The sequence below is a fragment of the Amphiura filiformis genome, chromosome 8 (assembly GCF_039555335.1).
Source record: "Amphiura filiformis chromosome 8, Afil_fr2py, whole genome shotgun sequence".
NCBI lineage: Eukaryota > Metazoa > Echinodermata > Ophiuroidea > Amphilepidida > Amphiuridae > Amphiura > Amphiura filiformis.
This window is the reverse complement of record NC_092635.1, coordinates 12,287,336-12,308,272: the sequence shown is the minus strand read 5'-3', so window position 1 is coordinate 12,308,272 and position 20,937 is coordinate 12,287,336. Positions and strand designations below refer to the sequence as shown.

At 35.5% G+C, this 20,937-nt stretch overlaps 1 protein-coding gene and 1 long non-coding RNA gene across 2 annotated transcripts in view; one reads left to right on the top strand and one right to left on the bottom strand.

Moving 5' to 3' along the window:
* LOC140158473 (integrin alpha-9-like) overlaps positions 1–17,182 on the top strand; it is a 93,955-nt gene extending 76,773 nt beyond the window's left edge. Inside the window, exons 15-25 of the mRNA XM_072181567.1 lie at positions 790–869; positions 2,866–3,010; positions 4,795–4,926; positions 6,371–6,540; positions 7,067–7,175; positions 9,559–9,675; positions 11,119–11,289; positions 12,453–12,623; positions 12,981–13,091; positions 15,581–15,700; positions 16,680–17,182. Of these exons, the coding sequence (XP_072037668.1) occupies positions 790–869; positions 2,866–3,010; positions 4,795–4,926; positions 6,371–6,540; positions 7,067–7,175; positions 9,559–9,675; positions 11,119–11,289; positions 12,453–12,623; positions 12,981–13,091; positions 15,581–15,700; positions 16,680–17,012 (1,659 nt within the window). The 3' untranslated portion in view covers positions 17,013–17,182. The remainder of the gene's footprint in view (positions 1–789; positions 870–2,865; positions 3,011–4,794; positions 4,927–6,370; positions 6,541–7,066; positions 7,176–9,558; positions 9,676–11,118; positions 11,290–12,452; positions 12,624–12,980; positions 13,092–15,580; positions 15,701–16,679) is intronic.
* A 1,794-nt stretch (positions 17,183–18,976) lies between these two features.
* LOC140158627 (uncharacterized) lies at positions 18,977–19,912 on the bottom strand. The gene is made up of 2 exons (XR_011859808.1): positions 19,774–19,912; positions 18,977–19,063 (listed from the first exon to the last, which is right to left on the bottom strand). It is a non-coding gene; the product is annotated as an uncharacterized lncRNA (long non-coding RNA).
* Between the last annotated feature and the right edge of the window lie 1,025 nt (positions 19,913–20,937).

Sequence of the window (20,937 nt, the reverse complement as noted above, 5' to 3'; positions counted from 1 at the left end):
CTGTGTATGTATGCAATCATAGATTGAATACAATACCGGTCTTTTCAAAGATACTAATCTTACAGGTGTGAGTGATCAGCATGATATGGTTCTATGCAGAGGTACCACATGAGCGTACCAGTGCAGCGCGGTATATTCAAAAATTGTTTTCACCTATTGCTATGGTAGTTAATTCGATTATTACATCACTTCGCCAGCATATACCTTTCTCAAGTCAGTGATTTAAATATTGTTATCTCTAAGTAATGATAAGAAGTATATACATTTTTAGAAAGGAAATGATGCGAGGAATCCAACTAGTTTAATAATTTCCTTCGAAAATTATCAGTTTTTGAGAAAATCACAACACCTGATTTTACTTTACTGACTCGAAGAAGGTATACAGACTATAGTTTTTGGGCTGGTAACGTAAGTTAATGAATATTAATGGACTTCAATCTGAAATCAATCTAATTAGACATTGTCAAACAAAACAACTTAATCAAGTATTACTTAAACCAGGAAAACATATAACATGGTTGTTTCTTTTAGGTGTTTTAAAATACAAAGATGCAAGGTGCAGTTTTTCAATTTTTATTTATTTTTGTATCAGGATTTGTGGTAAAATATGCTTCAAATGTTAAATATTTATTGCTAAATCAGTTGCAAAATAAGTAAAATGTGAGTTTCTGAAAAAGGGAGAATGAAATGTGATAAAATTGCTCCTAAAACAAACTGAACATGCCCTACATAAAACAAATAAAACATGTTTTTTGTTAGGTCTAACCACCACATTTTATGTTTTTACAGCTTCGATTCATACAAGACTGTGGTGCGGATGCTATCTGCCAAACTGACCTGCAGCTAAGTGGCAATATTATCTTCCCTAGGTATGTATAAAAATGAAACATAGTGTTTGTGTAGTCATATATATTTAACCCATGAGTTGGGTTATAATCATAGTAATAGTGTTCTTTTCTGTAAAGATTAATCATTTATTATTAGTATTAGTATCTATGTAATCAGCTGATCAAGTACATTCAATCTGCAATACCCAGGATGGATTAGACTATTTTGGTCCCCCATGCATGACAATCCAAAAAAACAATGGTATAATCTCAGTCTCCGAGTGTAAGCTGTAGATAAAAGAAATAGATATCTACAGGCCTTAAAGTAACTTGAGTACCCAAATTGCACTGCATGCTTGTAAAATGGCATTGCAATGGTATTTGAAAAGGGGAAATGAGTTGCATTAGACTGCTTTTGTGTACCCCACTTTAAAAGTTGTATTGCAAAAGGCAAATATTGGAATACAAATTGAGATGTCCCACATCAAGGTCTGGGTATCTACCAATTACAGCAATACACTGGACAGCCCAGCAAATATGTTTATAAAATGTAATAATGTATTGGTTTTGGTCAAAATGTTATAATAACATTTAAATGTCAGGTAATATTTTTAAAAAAAGAACACATTTTAAAAATGTTTTAAATGAAAAACTGTGCAATAACATGTTCTCAAAAATGTTATTGTAAACTTTTTTTGGCAAACATTTTTGCACAATTATTTTGTCAACACCTTTTAAGGTGTTGACAAAATAATTTTGCAAAAATGTTTAAAAACATTATGTTAGAATGCTTTGAAACAGGTTTTGGGCATGTTTTTCAATGTTATAAAAACTTTTATATCCTCTATATAACCCAACATTCAAAAGTTTTCTGTAAAACATATTGTGTTTGCTGGGAGAGGACTGTTAATTTTTTTGGTTGAACACCCAAAGGAATTGAATCATACTGCAGTTACTGTCCGTTTTCCTATACACAATACACAGTGCTCTCACCATTGACGCGCAACCTTTACAAATAGTGTATGGTAGAAGTATAGGCATTTGCCTAGTAAACATCACTGTGTGAAAAATAAACGGCCAATATTTAAAGTATTCTCCAAACTTCTAGCAAATATATTTCTCTAACATGACCTAAAATTACAGCTAGGTTAGATGTTCAGAAATAGTCGCACTTTGGTAAAATATGAGTGAGGGCAAGGCATTGCTAGCTCATAGCTAACCAACTCCCCGTGTTAATTGAATGGAGATTTGACCGCAAATATTGGTAACGGGCCGCTCAGTTCTGAAGGATGCCACAAAAAACGGTACAAGCTACATTTAAAGTATTCTATGAAATTCTAGAAAATATAGCTTTGTAACATGTCCTAAATTTTTAGCTAATTTAGGTGTTTGGAAGTATCCACACTTTTGTGTTTTAGGAAGGATATGTAAACGACAGATAACACCAAAAAAAAGAAGAAATTATTTCCAAACAGTGTTAAGTCAATAATCATTATGTTGCTCATTTTCAAGAATGCTGGTTAACAATAAGCAGACCATTGTCTCATTTCGTGAACAAAGGCCCATATACCATTGTTACCTTGCATTTCCTTTATAATCGGATAAATGAAACTATAATACCAGCTCATATTTGCCATACCGCATGTGTAAAACAGACACATGTGCACAACCAGAGAAGATCTGATTTAATCAGTTGAGCTGTTTTCAATGAGTGTTATCTTGGTTTAATAGCTTTTAATGGGGTTTAAGTCCTGCAAAGGTCGTGGTGAATTCTACTGTTGACATGACTGCATCATGTTCCTGCCAAATCGCCCAACAGAGACCAACTGAGAATGTTGCATCTGACATTGCCCATCACTTAAAGAAGAAACATGCTATGATTGGTTGTCTCGCCGATTGATCTTATACATCATTATTGGGTCTGTGTCAGCATCCTCAAGGATGGTGTCAGGCGCAACCCCTGGTGCAACATTCAGAGTCTATCTTTGCTGGCAAGTATAGTGTGCTTTTTAATTGTTTTCTGATTTATAATATGCAGCGGTGAATTGGACTACCCACTTGGTGCATATTTGACTATGCTTACTGAGATTCAAGTAGACAATGTGGGAGAGGAAGCGCATAATGCCAAGCTTCTAATAAGACATTCCAAGGAGATAGTGTTTGAAGCATTGGAACAAAGCCAGGTAAGAAGGACATCGAAGTACACAATGATTCCAGAGGCTGTGTTTACTGACAGTCCAGGTGAATAACCACACTACTTTGACCAAAATATGCGATACTTCTACCTTTTTGCCTGTTTCAGTCTTAAACTTAACCAAATTATTGCAAAAAAATTAATTTGAGCATTAATTGAGCCATTAATATCATAAACTTTATTGCAATTAATATTGCACATGTCCAATTAAATTCCTATTCAATTTTTGTTGGCCTATATGTATAGCAATGCAGGCACGTAGCAAGCGTAGGTGACAAAAATGGGTTGCCCAAAGCTATGCGAAGACTATGCAAAAAAACTGCAAAATAGTTCAAAACAGTGCAACAATTGCACAAAGTGCAAAAAAGTAGGGTGCCCATATGGGCATCTTGGGCACCCTGCTTGTGATGCGTCTGTAGCAATGACTGGTGGGGGTAGGGGAGATCACTAACATTTGTGCCCCCTCCCTGTTCTACTTTAGCCTTTAATTAAGGAGATTGTGTTTGAAGTACTGAAAGAAAATCATTGCTTATCTTTTAAAACATGATAGTTCTCTACCTGTAGAACCTATATTGTATTCAAAATCAATTGGAAGTTTGGGGATCAGATTACAGGATATTTGACCATTGCCTGGAACAAATGCATAGCATGGAGTTAAAGTCCCCTCATACTCCAATGAACAATGCATTTTACACAGATAGCAACTATTTTTAGGCAAAGTTTGTCAGTTACATGTCAAAATCACCTATTTTCTATTATTCTAAATAATTGTTCTTAAGTTAGGCGTGCAGCCTAACTTATTTCTTTCTTGTGCTTTCTTTCTTTCTTTCTTTCTTTCTTTCTTCTTTCTCACAATTTGCTTCTTCTGCCACATCCTTGATCGGATTTCGACCAAACTCGGTCAAAAGCAGTATTGGGTAGCTGGCTACAAAAGTTATGTGTTGTTTAACGTCAGAGGTAATCCAAGGGGTCACAGGGGTCCAAAAAGGTCATTTTAACCGAAAATGCTCCGATTGAGCTGAAATTTAAATGCAATGATCCTTATGACATTCTAAACATGTTTCAAATATTTTAAAATTTATTTAATATCATTAAGGGGCCCATAAAGGGGTCAAAGGTCAAGTTTATCAAAATGCTCCAATTTAGCTGAAATTTAAATGCAATGATCCTTATGACATTTGAAACATTTAAAAAATATTTTAAAATTCATTTAAGGTCATTAAGGGGTCATAAAGGGGTCAAAGGTCAAGTTTTTAAAAATGCTCCAATTGAGCTGAAATTTCAATGCAATGGTCCTTATGACATTCTTAACATTTTAAAAACATTTTAAAATTCATTTAAGGTCATTAAGGGGTCATAAAGGGGTCAAAGGTCAAGTGTTCCAAAATGCTCCAATTGAGCTGAAATTTGAATGCAATGATCCTTATGACATTCTAAACATGTTGAAAATATTTTAAAATTCATTTAAGGTCATTAAGGGGCAATAAAGGGGTCAAAGGTCAAGTTTTCAAAATGCTTCAATTGAGCTGAAATTTAAATGCAATGATCCTTATGACATTCTTAACATGTTTTAAATATTTTAAAATTCATTTAAGGTCATTAAGGGGGCATACAGAGGTCAAAGGTCAAGTTTTCAAAATGCCAGCTTTTTAAAATTAATACTATCCAGCACAGTGTTGCTGCTTGATCAGATCGTCACAGTCATCCGCCTAACTTACCTTGTGCCCTTGCAAAGGGCACAGTTGCTCTAGTTCTTAATTTCTTTTGTTGCAGTCGTCTTGCCTATCTTTAGATGAAGCCCAGTGTAGTATGGATGTAGTAGTGACATGTCAACCAGTGGAATCACAAAATAACACAGCAGCAGTAGAATGTGATCTTGGTAATCCTATGAGATCTAATACATCAGTAAGTAGGCAAACACAGAAAAGTATTGAAAAGTAATATGAAGTATGGGATGAAGTCTGATGTCTAATAAAACATAAATTGCTAATAAATTTGTGATTTTTTTCCAAGTTTGTAAGTATAGAACAAATCCTTCAATACTGGCAGAAATTCATTGCCACACCAGCATGTGCTGGTGTTAAAAGCACGCAATCGGAGCTAAATATGTGATAGTTCCGCATTATTTTTGTATAATAGTTGCAAATGCACATCTGATAGCCTAGATCCAGTAGGCCTGGTTCGTAACAAGAAAATGTGCAAATCTTAATGCTGCAGTCCTTCTGTAGTTGCATATCGTTTGGTCATATAATGAAAGTTACAGAAATAATGATAAATGAAAGTCACTTGTTTTCATAAATTATGTGACAAAACTCAAAATCACCTGTCAGTAGCCTGATGGTGACAACCATTATAGCCACTTGATGAAATTATGTTTTGATTCAAATTAATCAATTCAACATATACTCACCTGTGATGTACTTTACCAGGGGTTCAAATTCGCAGTCATTTGCGGGAACCTGTTTAGGTTCTCGCAAAGGGCTCTTGCGAGAACCTTCGGTTATCATCAAAACCAGGCTTCTGATTCCTGCAAAATAGGTACGGTAACCTTAATTTTTTTGTAGTTTTTCTGACAGACAATGCATGTTGCTTAATTTCACTACCCTTTCACAACAATGCTCAAACTTAAAACTAGTTCTAAGTTCATCTGACCAATCGGCCACTGTTGCCTTTGTCACTGATTTAATTTTTGCCTTGGAACAAGGGATAGATGATGATGCAGATTAACTACCAGAGCAATAATTTATGAATACAATTAATATATCGCCCTGCACTATCATATTTCTGCTGCAGAAAGGTAAAATATAACACAACATGCGATCTAAGACTTGGTTCTCCTAGTTGTAATCCAGCGAGAACCTTCAGGAGAACCGGTTCTCGGGTTCTCCTCGAATTTGAAACCCTGAATTTACTTGGTTATAGAAATTCTGGGGGTGGGGTACTCAGTACAAATGACCATTATGTGGAACTGCCACAAACATGGGTCTGCATTTTTGGCATTTTGGTATATCAATGGTCCCTCTTTCTGGGCCAGTTTTGGTATATGGATGGGTCCTTTTATCAAAATTTCCTCATTTTTTTTGGAAAATAGCCCAATTTGTCCCCACTGGTAGCCAACATTTTGAAATTCAAAATTTGGGGATTTGTTGTAAAAATTAAGACAATTAGTTTTAAATTTGGCTGAAATTTTTGAATTTTGGTATATCAATGGGTCCAAATTTCTTTAAAAATTGGTATATTGATGGGTCAACTTTCAAATTTTCAGTGGCACACCCAAACCAAACTTGAGTACCCCTTCATATACAATAAACCTGGACTGAACCTATTCTGATGTTTCTCTCTTTTTCAGAGTGTTCTTCATTTGAGATTTGATGTTGGTGCAGTCACATATGAATACAGCAGTGGCTTTCTTGATTTCACAGCAGAGGTCAGCACAATTAGCACAGAGGTGATCCTGTCAAATAATGTATATCAACCTCATATTCCTGTTGTGGTGCTGGCTGATACAGCTGTCAGAGGGTAGGTTTCAAAAATAACATGAAATTCAACTACTGACGAGGCAGCCATTTGTTTGATCAAACAAGTACTATTCACTAGCATTTCATAAAGCCAGTGCACATGGTGTATGCCCACCAGATTTGTAGTAGAGTCATGTAACTAGATAAAACCAGGTGTGACTGGACTTAACCATATTAACTAAGCTTCTTAATTTACCCTATTGATTTGCCTTGATTTGGCAAATGTAGCTACAATGACTCAAATCTACTCAAACTCAATTTTTGGTCCATGCACGTTTAGCACTGAGTGGTAGGGGTAGAGGGAGATCACCAACGTGGCATGCTTAACACAACAACACTCATTGGTGATATTGTGTTTTTTATCATTGCACATGACTCAACTATATTACTGGCAGGTGGATCTATATTATTATAATAATAACAGATTTTTAAATAAAACATGTTGCAAGCAAATCTCAAACTAAAGCTATGTGTAAAAAGAACATTTGCCAGTAAACTTGATGAATTGTTTATCTTTTGTTACACAGGCAATCTGATCCACCTTCAGTGTTGTATGAAACTAATAAAACAGCTTTGGACAGTGCAGACAAGTTAAATTTGGATACCATTGGACCACCATTTTCACTTTTGTTTGAGGTAAAGTTTTTGAGTTTCCAATTGCCACCATCACTATATATACAATTGTTGTCCAGTTAAAATCTACTTGTCTCAGGAAAGATTCAATTTTATTGAATGTAAAACAGAGTAAGAATGAAGTATTATGTCAAATTTGTTATTATAATTCAAGAATGTAGTGGTGCATGGGCAAATTCAACAAAATATGTGATAGCTATTTTATTTCATGATTTATTTTGTTCTGTTTGATTTGGGTATTAAAATATTTTCTTGTGGTACAGTTCTATTACAGTCTGCCGCCTGGACAACCAATTCTTTAGAAATGCTTAGTCGCGCTAAAAGTCGATCGATACATGTAAAAATCAGCACAATTCAGAGATACACCTTTTTGCTATGAAATTAATTTTCTCGGTCAAATATAAAGCAATTTTTTTTTTTTCTTCAGTAATGTCAGTTAAAAACTTGGTGCTTGGATATACATTTTTTAAAATCCTGGTGTTAAAATTAAGCATCAAATTGTGTCTTTTAGTGTGATATTTTTGATTTTTATAGGCCTTGAATTAGCCTGCGAGCTTTTTTACGGAATTCATGTTTTAGTGTCTCAAACTAACATAGTTTGCTAAAGAAAGATATTTCCCACCTCTGTAAAGCACATCGTGTGGGTCTATATGTTATAGTTTTGTCAGAATTTCCGTTTTGTTTTACCCTTTTTCCATTCATGATCCGAAAATGTCAAACTAAGTAAAAGTAGGCAATGGTGAGTACTTTTATCTCGAGAGCAACCAGCATAAATAGTCGATATTTCCTTTGTTGTTATCCAGGTCAATTTTTCATTGAAAGCAAATTGCCCGACCAGCGATTAAATCCCCAATTGGGTGTTCTGGTTAAACATGATCAGTAGGAGCGCTATAGGTCTGGGAATTTCTTTGCTATATTGAAGTTCTGGCAACACTATAGCCATGCCGGTATTCCTATTAAACCCAGGGATATCGATCCACAATGCTAGTACTAGCCTTTAGATTTCACGTGTTGATTTAGAAATTTTTCAGCCGACATTGAAAGATGGTGAAATCAAAGCGGAAATTCTGACAAAACTATGATATATAGCTCACGGTGATGTGCTTTAGAAAGTTGGGGAAAATCCTTCATTAGCGAACTATATTACTTTGAAAAGCTAAAAGGTTGATCAAGAAAAAGCTCATGACCCGAGCTGAAGCCTATAAAAATCGAATATCTTACACTAAATGACTGAATTTCAAGCCTAAGTTAAACAACAAAAAATTAAAAAAAATCAGTATCAAGCATTATAGTTTTTCCAGCCATTTACTGAAAAATGAAAATTATTGCTTTTCATTTGGCTGAGAAAAAATTTTTACACTGAAAAGGTGTAACTCAAAATTTTGCTCATTTCAACACCAATTTCGATCGTTTGTATTGCCTCATTAAATGACTGAGTGAGCCTTGCAGAACAAAAGAATCTGTTGTGCAGGTAGCTGACTGATTAAGGGTAGACGAGGTATTGTTGGTCGAAGCAACCTAAAAATCGATTTTCATTATCTATATCAATATATTATTGAAAATTAACGCCTTGATGTTTTGTCAAAGTTCATTCTACAAATCATATACTTTGCAAACTTGCTTAATTTATTGTTGTTAATGAGTTACGTACATTTTACAAAAGTGTTGTTGTTTCAGCCCTCTTTACAATGTAACTCAAGAACCGCAGCACCTATAAAAGTGTGTCTGTGATATTTTAATTCTTCTACACGGTCGCTATGAATTGAGCAATGCAGTTTTTGACAAAGCTCACTACCATTCGTAAGATGCTGTGAACTACCAAATCACAACAGTTTAAAATAATTAATAACCTTAAAGACACCCTGTATGGGCAATTGGGCATCTCTAATAAAGAGGTCAAATAATTAGGCAAATTCTGAACATGTTCTGAATGCAAAGAAAGACTCTTATAATATGGAATAGATATTTTGAGCAATATTTATGCTCGTTTTTCTTAGCGTGTCCATGTCAGCTGAAACAGCAAGTTCATTTTATTTCTCTTTTTTCTCTCTTTTTTTTTTTTTTTTTAGTTATTTGCCATAAAATCATAAAGTTCTGAGACATGTTTTGAAGAAAAGTTACTTGATTTGATACTCGCATTGTTTAGGAATAAAACAATTAACATTTATACTTCAATTGTGTAAATCAGCCACAATTTTATGACATGTAATTTTCAACGCTTGAAAATTACATTCTAACTCAAAATTAAGTTTAAAAGAAACTCTTTAAAAAAAACCAACTCATTCGGCATTCGTTTTTGAAACTGCCATCGGCTTTGAGACATCACATTATTTTTTTAGCCTTATCACAAAGCTAGTTTTAATTTTGTTTGTTTGTTTAATAACAGGCAACCAATGTAGACATGGTAGATCTAGGTCGTCTGCCGTTTGACTCAGTAGTCTATGTCTCAATACCATGGCGACTATCTAATGGAGATTGGCTCATTTATATTAAGAATATTAAAGTAAGTATTCTACAGTTTGATCAGATCGTAATTGGCAGGCCTTCTAACTTCACGGATTATCAATATATTTTATTTGGAGAAATTGTCTTGTGACATCTGCATGATTGCTGAAATTAAACAAATGTATTAATTGCTAACACTAAGAAGGTGCAAGTGTACAACAAGAGTAATGAACAATAATTTTCTGACCATAATCAATAATCTTATTCAAAGGCATAAAAGTTTGTATCACCCCAAGTTTGGGACCTTTAGGTCTCTCATCCAATCCATCCAAATTTAGGGAGTAGGGTAGTGTAATTTGCAGAGCTTGCCCAGTATTTTTTCTTTTCTGGCCATGTTGATATCATACTGTGTATTTTACACATTTCATTTTGATTTTAGATACAGCCTAATCCAATGCAATGCCTTGGCCAGTGATGTGAAACAATTTGGGATGGAATTGATTGCTATATAGGTTTTACCCCTAATCAAGTTACATACTGAGCACATTTTCCATAGAGTCTTGCTCCTTCATTAAAGGCCCATTCAGTGATTTGCTCATCCGGACGATCGTAAAAATCATCAAAATTCAGATTTTGGTACCTTTGTAATTGGCATAGATGTGCTAACATAGCCTGCTAGTGGTTCGGTCGAAAGCCGTGTATTTTAGACAAAATAAAGCATTTGCATGATTCTGGACTTTTGATACTGACAGTACAAAAGTCCGACTCGAGATCGAAAAGAAGCTCACTCTCCACGTACCAACACGCGTTGCGTATTGTTTCTACTACTTATTACATCAGTAGCTACTATTTTAAACAAAATACACAATTTTAACTGTTTTTCATATTTGAATTGACCGTTAGTTTGCCTCGGTGACCTTTAATTGCTTATTTTGTTTTCTACTACAAAAATTAAGCGTCTGTTTTAAATCAATTTAGACTCTACTTCCCCGTGTTAGAAACACTGGACTAGGAAGTTTTTCCAGTCGATTAATTGGCGCACTGCACTGAAAATCTCGATTTTCTCGAGTCGATCTGAGTTGAAGTAGAAAACCTTTCTAAAACTTCTGTTTTTGACTAATTTGTCGATGTATTCAGGGGAAAAGTGGTTTAATGAAATTCTGTAGACTTATTCTTTATTTCTAAGCAACTCTGACAAATTTCCATTTTTTTAATGTTCCTGTGAAATCACTGAAAGGGCCTTTAATGTAATGGTGTAGAGCTCTAGCAAGATTGAAAAATGTGGGGTGAACAAAGTACAAACTTACTGCAAATTGGAATAAAGCTATAAAGTAAAACATAAATTGTTTTTAAAACGTTTGGCTGCCATGGCCTTCCCAGCTACCCTGTTTGCTATGGCCCTGTTATGGGGAGATAGCCCTTGCAAAGACCAAACCTTTCTCCTTCCCCTGCCCAGTACAATATTTTGCTCCATCTCATTTAGCTTCTCTTCTTTCTGCAGACAAGGGGAGTGCCTGGTACCTGTAACAGCAAAGAAGTGTTAGACCTACAGATATTACGATTAGAAGAACACTATGTGAGCAAAACTAGTGACCCTAAAGCACCAACAAATGTGGAAAGAGTCTATGAAGGTATACCTGAAGTAGATCCAACCATGGAAGACAAACAACTGGTAAGTCCTTGCAGTTAAAGCCATATTATAACATTTGCTGAAAAGAACGCCCTCAAAACAATTTTAAAGTCAGGTTTTTACACGATTGTAATGTACTTTAGTAAACAAAGATTCTCTGCAAAAATCAAGACTTTAGGTGCTGCAGTTTTGTCAAAATCCGGGATTTTCAATAAACCGCCGGATTCAGCGTTTTATTATTACGATAGAAATGTTACTCGAACGCGTATGCAATGTCAACACAGTACTACGTACACTACGTGCGGGACACACACAGACACGCCACAGGATCGTACCATATTACAACCGCCGGAGTAACATGCATTGGCGCTAGTTGTAAATTCCAATTTTTTTTGCTTTACCTCACTTGTTTGGCTCAAAATTAAAAGGGGACATATCTGACAGTAAATGCTAACATTTTATTGAAAATGAATACTAATCTATTTTTAAAGAAATGTTATAATATGGCTTTAATAAAAGACTGTAAATGACACAGACTTGCTATTTGGTCTATTTATTTTCTGTTTAAAAAACTCTGAAATATTTGATTCTGAAATCTGTCCATTGCTAATCTGCTGAGAACAATATTAAAATGAGTTGTATTCTTTTTATTGTTGTGATGACTGTTCTTGAATGAAGCAAGTAACAGGTGCCATCAGTCTCTAATATCTTGTGATCAGAAGGAACTAATTGACAAAAAGAAGGGCTAAAGTTTGTTCGGCTTATATAAAGCGGAAATTGTTCAGCTTTTGTTACTGCACGAGTCAATAAAGTCCCAACCCGCGCTCGCGTAAATTAACATAAGCATGTGCCAGTCACGCATTATGCAACGCACAACTAGCGTAAGCATTGCGCCCAACTGTGTGCATGTCATTCTATATCAATACACGGTGTTATGAGTCTTATTTTTTCTGCATTATATAAACCGAACAAACTTTATTGGTCCAGGATCTGGGAACAGGTAAATCAAAATATTAATGTGGTCCAAAAGGCATCTTGTGTGAAATTGGCTTCACCTTTAAGTGCTGTTGGTCGTGCCTGCCTCAGCCCAGGAATTTCGCTCTTCCTATTCCCAACCTTATTTGCAGGCCTGTTTCTGATCAATAGGCATTGAAAGTTCAAACTGCCTAGCCATAGGCATTGCAGTAGTACATTTGCATTTGAAGCCAATGCCAGTTACTTTGCTGTTTATGAAACCATCTGCCTTTGCTATTGTTTACAGACTTGTAGTGTCGCAGTGTGTGACAATACAGTGTGATATTAATGGCCCATTACACAAGGGTGACAGCTTTGTAGTAGTAGTGGAAGCATTACTATGGGCAGCAACATTCTCACAGGTAAGATATTCTCTTTGGAAATAATTCTACTAAAGAAGTTTGGAATTGAGAAACTAAGAGTTTATATTTGTCATCACATTCACGCTGTTAATACATAGATTATGATAATACATTATTACACTTGGTTTCAGAGAAGAAAGGCAGTCCATTGCTCAGATTAACGCAAGTGCAACATAAGCAGAGATTGTCAGACGATTGAATCAGCCAATCAGAACCTCACTTCTGTGTTTACGCTGTGCACACTCTCAAAATGTAAACAAGTGCCGTTCTTCTTTAGCAGAAACTTTAAGTTACAAATGTACCATATCTTGTAATAATGATTTGATCATTTATATGGATTTTTATTTCTTCCTGTAGTCTGAGCTTCATTTACAATTCCAGGAGATAGTCAGTCAGGCTGTCATTGAAGTCAATGATCCTGATGGTGTCTATGAGCAGCCACAAGGTCATCAACCAGATTATTATAATGTAAGAAAACATGTTATACTTGCACTTGCCATGTTTGTGTGTGCCTCATGGGCGACATGTTGCGTCAACTTTTTTATTGGGCCAAAGAATATAGCTATAAGTCATGGTACTTCCAGATCATTTGATAAGCAGTACTTAATTAAATGGGTTATTACAACTGAACAATTATTGTTTACTTGTGCATAATTTCTATACAGTTTAGCGTACCTGGAATTTTCAGTCAACACTTTGATTTTCATCAGCAGACTGGCAACCCAAATTAGAGGTCAACGACCTTTTGGACACTTGACCCCAAAACAATTGTTATAGTTGAGTTACATTAATAAGTTGCAGTTCCTTGAACTGTTGAATCCTAACAACTTAAATTCTTTAAGTTGGCAAAATCTGAAAAGTTAAGGCAGTATGTCACCTTAAATAATTAAGTGATGCCAAGAAAAATAGTTGGCATCACTAAAACCCCCTTTTTTGACTTGTTAGTATAATTAAAGATGAGGAACAGCGCCTATACACATTTTTAAAGTTGGGTGTACTTATTTCCTTCGAGTTGTGTTAACTAGCCACAAAAGGCATTTCTATGAGTGATATATAATTATATTCTTTTGATAAATCAGATATTTAATACAACCTTCTATGTCTTCTTGCATCCATTGTCATTTTGGTTCAAAACTCTGTGACACTTTTACCTTAAAATGATTCAACCTTTTTCTAAGTCCACTTACAACTTTCCAATTATAAATTCATCAAACCAGAACTTCTTTGCCTATCTATTGAGCTAATTAGTGAGATATTAGTAATTATGTTAGAAAGAAAAAATAACAATTGTAGGCGATTCTTGTAGGTCTATTGCCTATATTATGAAGTTTGTAATAAATAGCAGTTGTCTTAAATTTTGTTATGAGAGACTTTGCAGTGCCATAAGTGTGCCATCCTGGGTCTAGAGGAATACCTTGGTGTGATTTTGAACAAGACTATGCACTTTTAAAAGTTGACCCCAGTATGATCCTGAACGAATATTTCCAGCTCAAAATCTAATTATTCAATGGCTATGACAAACTTTGGCACAGTACTTCATGATGTGATGTATAGTAATGCTGCTTGGTCTTCCCAAATGATATCATAACCATCTATCTCTAATATTAGGTATGTCCACTGTCAATAAATGTGCTACTAGAACGGTTTCCCATTTACTGTTGTGAGAATTCACCCATGTATTGTCAATGCAGACAAAAATTGATGCAGGAAGTCCCCAGTGTTCGAAATATGCCTCAAAAAGTTACAGGCCAGCTGGGCTTGACCTTAAAAAGTTACCGGCCAGCCGTGCCGGCAACAAGATGCCAGTCAGAAAAGTTACCGGCCAGGCCAAAAAGTTACAGGCCAATGGCCGGCTGACCGGCCCTATTTCGAACGCTGGAAGTCCCATGGTATGCAGTATACTTGCATTGGCCCAATTTAGACCTAAAACAGGTTGTTTCAAGAAATTCCTGATTCCACCAAAAAAACATTAACCAAACTCTTTCCTGATTGGTCAGTAAATAGAGAAGACCTTCCTTTATCAAGAGATCAACATTTTTTAAAGAAAAAATTAATGAGATGAGAACTACAACAGGTTGAAGTGACACCATTCTGTGTATCAGGTCTTATAACACAATTATCTCCGAATTTGGATTGATTCAGACAAGCAAACTTACATACTCATAAAATTTAACTATTTTTGAACACAAAATGTGCAGGATGTTAAGAAATTAAAGAATGTTTTTAATAAGCCTACCAAAAACCCATCTCAAATTATGCACTTCTGACTACCATGTCCTTTTCATATGCTATCCATCATGGCTTCCATGCACACACAGTGTATTGCTCAATGTAGTAAAGATAACCTTTGAGTTGGAGCAAATTTCTCAAAATTGGTAGTGATTAATGTTACCAAACTTATGCCATGTTGAAATATAATCATTTTTGAAGATAAAATGTGCTGACCTTAAAAGATTGAACAATGTTTAAGACTACCGCTATTCATTTGAAATAATGCACTTATTGTTCATCTCCTCTATGGAGATATTTTCAATGGCGGCCATCTATGATCATGCTTGAGGTTTCACCAAACAAATTTGAGGTCTTAAATTTTTTGTTGTATGTCAACAAAATCGATTAAGTTTTCAGGATGATCTTATTTTCATGTTGTTATAAGCAAATATATTGTTCCAAATAACGCTAGTTAATAAATACATTAAGAAAAAGTACCTTAAAATTGCACTTTCTGTTTGTATTCCTTTTTGGACTTCAACTTTTTAACATGTTCTAGCAGCCCTATATAAAACCGTGACACTCGAAAGGCCATATCTCTGGAATGAAACGTCCGATTAAGATTACTTAAACGCCGAAATGTTTCTTTCATCAATTCCCAGCCAATAAGCTAGGTCTGAATCAATGTAAAAATATTTCAATTTTTAGTGGACATGTCGACTAATATTACTCTTGTTGTTTTTCAGCTTGCCACTGGTGTTGTGACAGACAAACCACCCAGCCAACCTGTAGCCTGGTGGATAATACTACTCAGTATTCTAGGCGGAATTCTATTACTTTTCATGCTAGTAGTTTTATTGTATAAGGTAAGGATAGTCATTTGAATAATGTGGTGGAAGAGAATTTGCTTTTAAGCAAATGAAACAAAAATGTAAATTTTTTTAGTGTAATAAAATGTTTCAAAATGTGAGAGGTGAAATCAACTGGGATACTCTATGTGGGTTTACTATTGTGTTTACTTTTGCGCACCAAAATCCATGGGGATGTGCTCAAGGCACAGAAAACAATAACAGTACGAAAAATATAAATACAAAGTTACAACAAAACTTGTGAAAAGGAAAGGAAGGATGGTTCTGTCCCAAATCATAATCAGTGAGCTTATGGCTTTCAGGCAATGAGAATAAGTGTTTGGTATCTATCAAGTCATAGAAGACTTTATGAAGCTCAGGCAAACTGACATATAATAAATTGTGAGATAATCAAATAAGGACTCAGTGGGGATAGAACCCCAGTCCTCATGATTACTGGTCATAAGTTCTACCACTGCTCTACTTGAGTTTACAGCTGGTAATCAATCTCAACTGACCCTGCTACCACAGACTACTATACAGGCTAATATTGACTAATTTGGAACCCTCAAATGTAAATAAAATATTTTCTATAGCACCATCCCCCTTATTTGCCCCTCCCCTTATAACTAAAAGAAGAAACAATAATAAGACTATTGGGGAACACCATATTTCATCGGCGAGACAATTGTCATCCCCATGCTTCCCAATCTCAACTGACCTTGCTAAGACAGACTACTACAGACTATTCACCAACAGCCAAAGTCCCTGTGCTTTGTATGCTGTGAATTCTCGCATATTCATGAGTGAATTGTGCTTGTCTAACAAAAATAACAAAATTATATGGTATGTGCATAGCAGTTTCTTCTTTCACACTTCTTGAAACAATCGGGCCTTGTTTGTGTGTGATGCTAGGACTTTGCTTGTTGGCGAATAGTCTGTAGTAGTTTGTGCCTGCTATTTAACTTCTTTCTCATCTTCCATTTTTTCCTCCTAGTGTGGATTCTTTAAAAGGGAAAAGAAAGCCGAAATGAAAGCTAAAAAGATGTCAATGCAAACGGCAGGGCAAGCAAATGGTGACGACAATGAAGCGTATGTGCCAAATGGAGGTGAAAACCATGTGGTCTTACAGAAGGAAGATGGAGAAAAGAATGATGAATATGACAATTTAAAGAAACCAGAAGATGGAGAAGAAAGCAATGAAAAAGATGAAATAGCAAAGACACCAGAAGATGAAACTGATGAAAAAGATAGCAGTCAAAAATCTGATGATGAGAAGGAAACGATCCAGGAAAATGGCAAAGCAGACATGGGGGATGGGATGGTGTAATAATTTGCTAACTTTATCTGTGTAAACTTCAATATATTGAACAACCTGTGTATTCACTGGGATAAAAAGTACTTTGAGTGTAATATGGGTGGCAAACAAGTTCTGGGCAGGATATTTGGTACAAATAGTCAATCAGGGTCTTTCTATTATATAAGGCAATAACCTTTCCCACCACCGGGGTGTGTGTGTGTGTGTGTGTGGGGGGGGGGGTTGAGGATGTTCCAAATGTAGACATTTTCAAAAGAAATCTTCATTCTGGCCAAAAGTAGACCTTTATCCCCACTGGAATTGATTTTTAACAAATTTCACAGAAAGTTCATGATTTGGGGGTATACTTTTATCAAAATTTTTGTCATTTTTGACAAATTTTGCTATTACAGACAAAACAGACGTTTTGCAGATTTATGGGGGGGGTCATCACCCTATAGCACCCCCTGGCTATGTTTGGAATATTTTACACCCATAAGGCCAAAAAAAGTATTGTTTGGTTGTCCTCAAGAATATTTCACTTATGCATTGCTTCATTCATGTTTGAAACCAATTTAGAAACTTGTGAACTAATTCTTTTAAAATCATTTTAAATCATTTTTTAAATGCAACAATTGATATCTGAAAGAAAAACGACAACACCTGTTTCAGGAATTCCAAAATTAGATCAGGAAAACCAAACAAAAACATCAAAATACACCTGATCCTCATGGGCATCAATCCTGGGGGGACAGGGGGATATGTCCCCCAACTTACCAAAAATTTTTTGGCTAATTGTCCCCCCACACACATTTCAAGCTAGATTGGTGCTTATGCTGATACTATAATACTATAGCATCACACACTACTAGTTTGCGAGATAAAAGTATTTATCAAGGGGATTATCTATCTGTACTTCAATAATCGTAGGAAATGCCAATCAGTGCCTCATATACATTAAAAATAACTGGTGGTGGGGGTTTTGAGAAAAGTGGGGTGGGTGGGGGGTGAGACTGTGGATCATGAAATGCCCTTTTAATATAAAATGTAATTTTGAATAATTGGTTATTTTTGTAGCAGTGCATAAGATAATAGAATGGAACACGATGTAACCTTGTTGCAGGGGCGTAGCAAGAGCATCAGGGGCCCATGGACAAGGAGCAGTATGGGCCCTTTAACCAGGGCACGGTTTACCTTACGGGGGGGCATGGGCCAGGCCAAATTTGGAGGCCCCAAACTCACGTGCCGAGGAAGGTATGTGCACTCAAGTCAGTTTACGTATAATATAGAGGGGACTAACATATTTTGTTCCGATGTTACTAGGACATTTGCGAGAAGTAAAGCACATGAAAAAAATTAATTTCAGACTATTTTAGCCCCAGATCAACATGAATTTTGCTATTTGAATGCGCACGAAGCACAGAAAATTTTACAATTTTACCCTGTTTTGGCCAAAAACCTTCCTGTTATTGGGGTTAAAAGAAAGATGCATATGCAATTTTGGGGGCCCTGGACTCTGGCCCAATGGTAAATCCGGCCCTGCTCTCCATTATCAGCCCTTATTTAATTTTCGCTTTTGTGCTCGGGGCCCCTGAACCCTCGGGCCCATGGACTTTGTCCCCCTGTCCCCCGCTTGCTACGCCCCTGTCTTGTTGTTGGTGTTTACACATGTATAATACCTGTGGTATAATAATGCTCATTGATTCACCTACAATAAGATGATAATGTAATCTTAATTTCTGTCTCTGCCAACATGAGCCTGATTTCATTGCGCTTACCTGTCCATGTGTGCATCCACCTTATTATGTAAATTACATACTCCCAATTATGCAAAATTAATATATGCCAAGTAAATATAAGGTCTATCTAGCTGAGACTTAGTATATATGTAGTACAAGTAAAATAGAAGTATATTACATTTAGCATTTTGATAGTTTTAATCGGCATAATTAATTAGAGGCTATTAGAGTTCATTTTATTTTTTCAAGAAATAAAGCCCTAATTAATTATGCAGATTAAAATTAGCAAAATGCTAAACACAATATACTTCTATTGTACCCATATGTACCCAGTCTCAGCTAGTCCTTAGGCCCAAAAAAAAAATTGTTTGTTTGTCCTCGTCCGACCGACCGTGTACCCTGGTCCCGACCGTTTTTTTGTTTTTTTTGAATTTTTTTTTTTTTTTGAATTTTTTGTTTTGTAGTGTCCCTGGACCTAGACCTAAATGCTAGGATCATTCATGGTTGACCTAAAAAAAAAAAAAAATTTTTTAATATGAAAATTGATAATTTGTATTCATGTCATAGTCTATTAATGATTTCAAAATGCATTGAATTTGAATGCATTTTGAAATCATTAATAAGTATGACATGTATTCAAAGTATCAATTTTCATATTAAAAATACTAAAACATCTTGAATTTTTTTTTTTTTTTTTTTAGATCAACCATGAATGATCCTAGCGTTTAGGTCTAGGTCCAGGGACACTACAAAACCGAAAAAATTAAAAACTTCTTTTTTTTTTTTTTTTTTTTCAATTTGGTACCCGGTTACCCGCCTTGAAAAATGCGCTGGGTACCGGGTACAAAATTACCGAAAATGCCAGGCCTATGCAGAACTGGCAGAACCATCTCAAGAGTTAAGCCAGTGAAGTGCTGTGTGTTTGGACTTATTTACCAAGTCTTGTCAGTTGTCAGTTTCAAGTGCAATATCTTTAAAAAAAAAAAAAAAATCCAACCTACCGACCCAACTATTTCATAAGCCTTTATGGACAAACAAACACATTTTGTTTTGGCCTTATAGTTACTTGGCTAAAGAACTTTGCATAATTGGGCGTATGTAATTTACATTTTTAGCCTCACTTTCAGTTTTCTGCTTTGCTAATTCTGGCCTAATTGGAGTTAGCAGAGCCTAACTCCACCAACAGCAACAAGTGGTCAATTACGAAAAAGGTGGGCAAGACTTATTAAATAATCTGCTGCTCTCGTTTTATACAATTTTACTTTTGGCAAGATTTTATTGAAAATTAAATTCATCAAAATGATGAATAAAAATATAGATAAGAAATGTCGTCATAACTGATGTTTATAATTGGCAATATACTTTTCAATCATAGCTTGTACATGTTATGCATATTTTTGTTTTTTAATAAAGATGTTCAGTTAAAATACACTTTTTGAATAGGCCTATGTGTAAATTGCTTCTTCAAAATAAAAAACAAATACGATGTCTATAATTGAGTATTTTATTGTGTTGATTTCTATGTGAATTGTGAACCAACCCTATCCTCTGATTTTTTTAAAAAAGTAAACGGTGGGATCCTTCATCGAAATGGACATCGATCAAATCCGCCTCCCCATCTATGTTTCATATGGACATTTTATAAGACCATACACACCAGTGACATACAACACAAAAATTCCTATATCCCCCTCTCGAAAAGCAGTACATTGCTACTTGAGCAAGTACAAATACTTCGGGAGAGTGGGCTAGGGCTAAAACAAAATACCTATACCTAAGGGGCTGTGCAATAGTTGTGTGTAGGTCTACCCCCCGGTGGTGAATTCTCAAAGTGGTCTGCCATAAATCGCTCCCCCGGTCATGCCAAAGAATATTCCCCCAAGATTTAGGGGAACCCGAATTTAAAACCTTAAATTGTCTTATCATTATAATGATATAGCGAGCAGGATATTTTTCACATTTGAACGTGTACCTAATGATTTCCTACACCTTTTAAAGGGGCATTTCGTGATCCACAGCCTCATCCCCCACTTTTCTCAAAAAAGTTGAGATTTTTATATCACTGGAAACCTCTGGCTACATAATGTTTATGTACAAAATATTTCTTGCAGATTAATTCGTTTAGCAAAGATATCGTGAAATTTGAATTTCGTTCTGGTGCACCAGAACGAAATTACAACGCATTGTCTATGGAGCAGTGTAATACACATAATCATGCA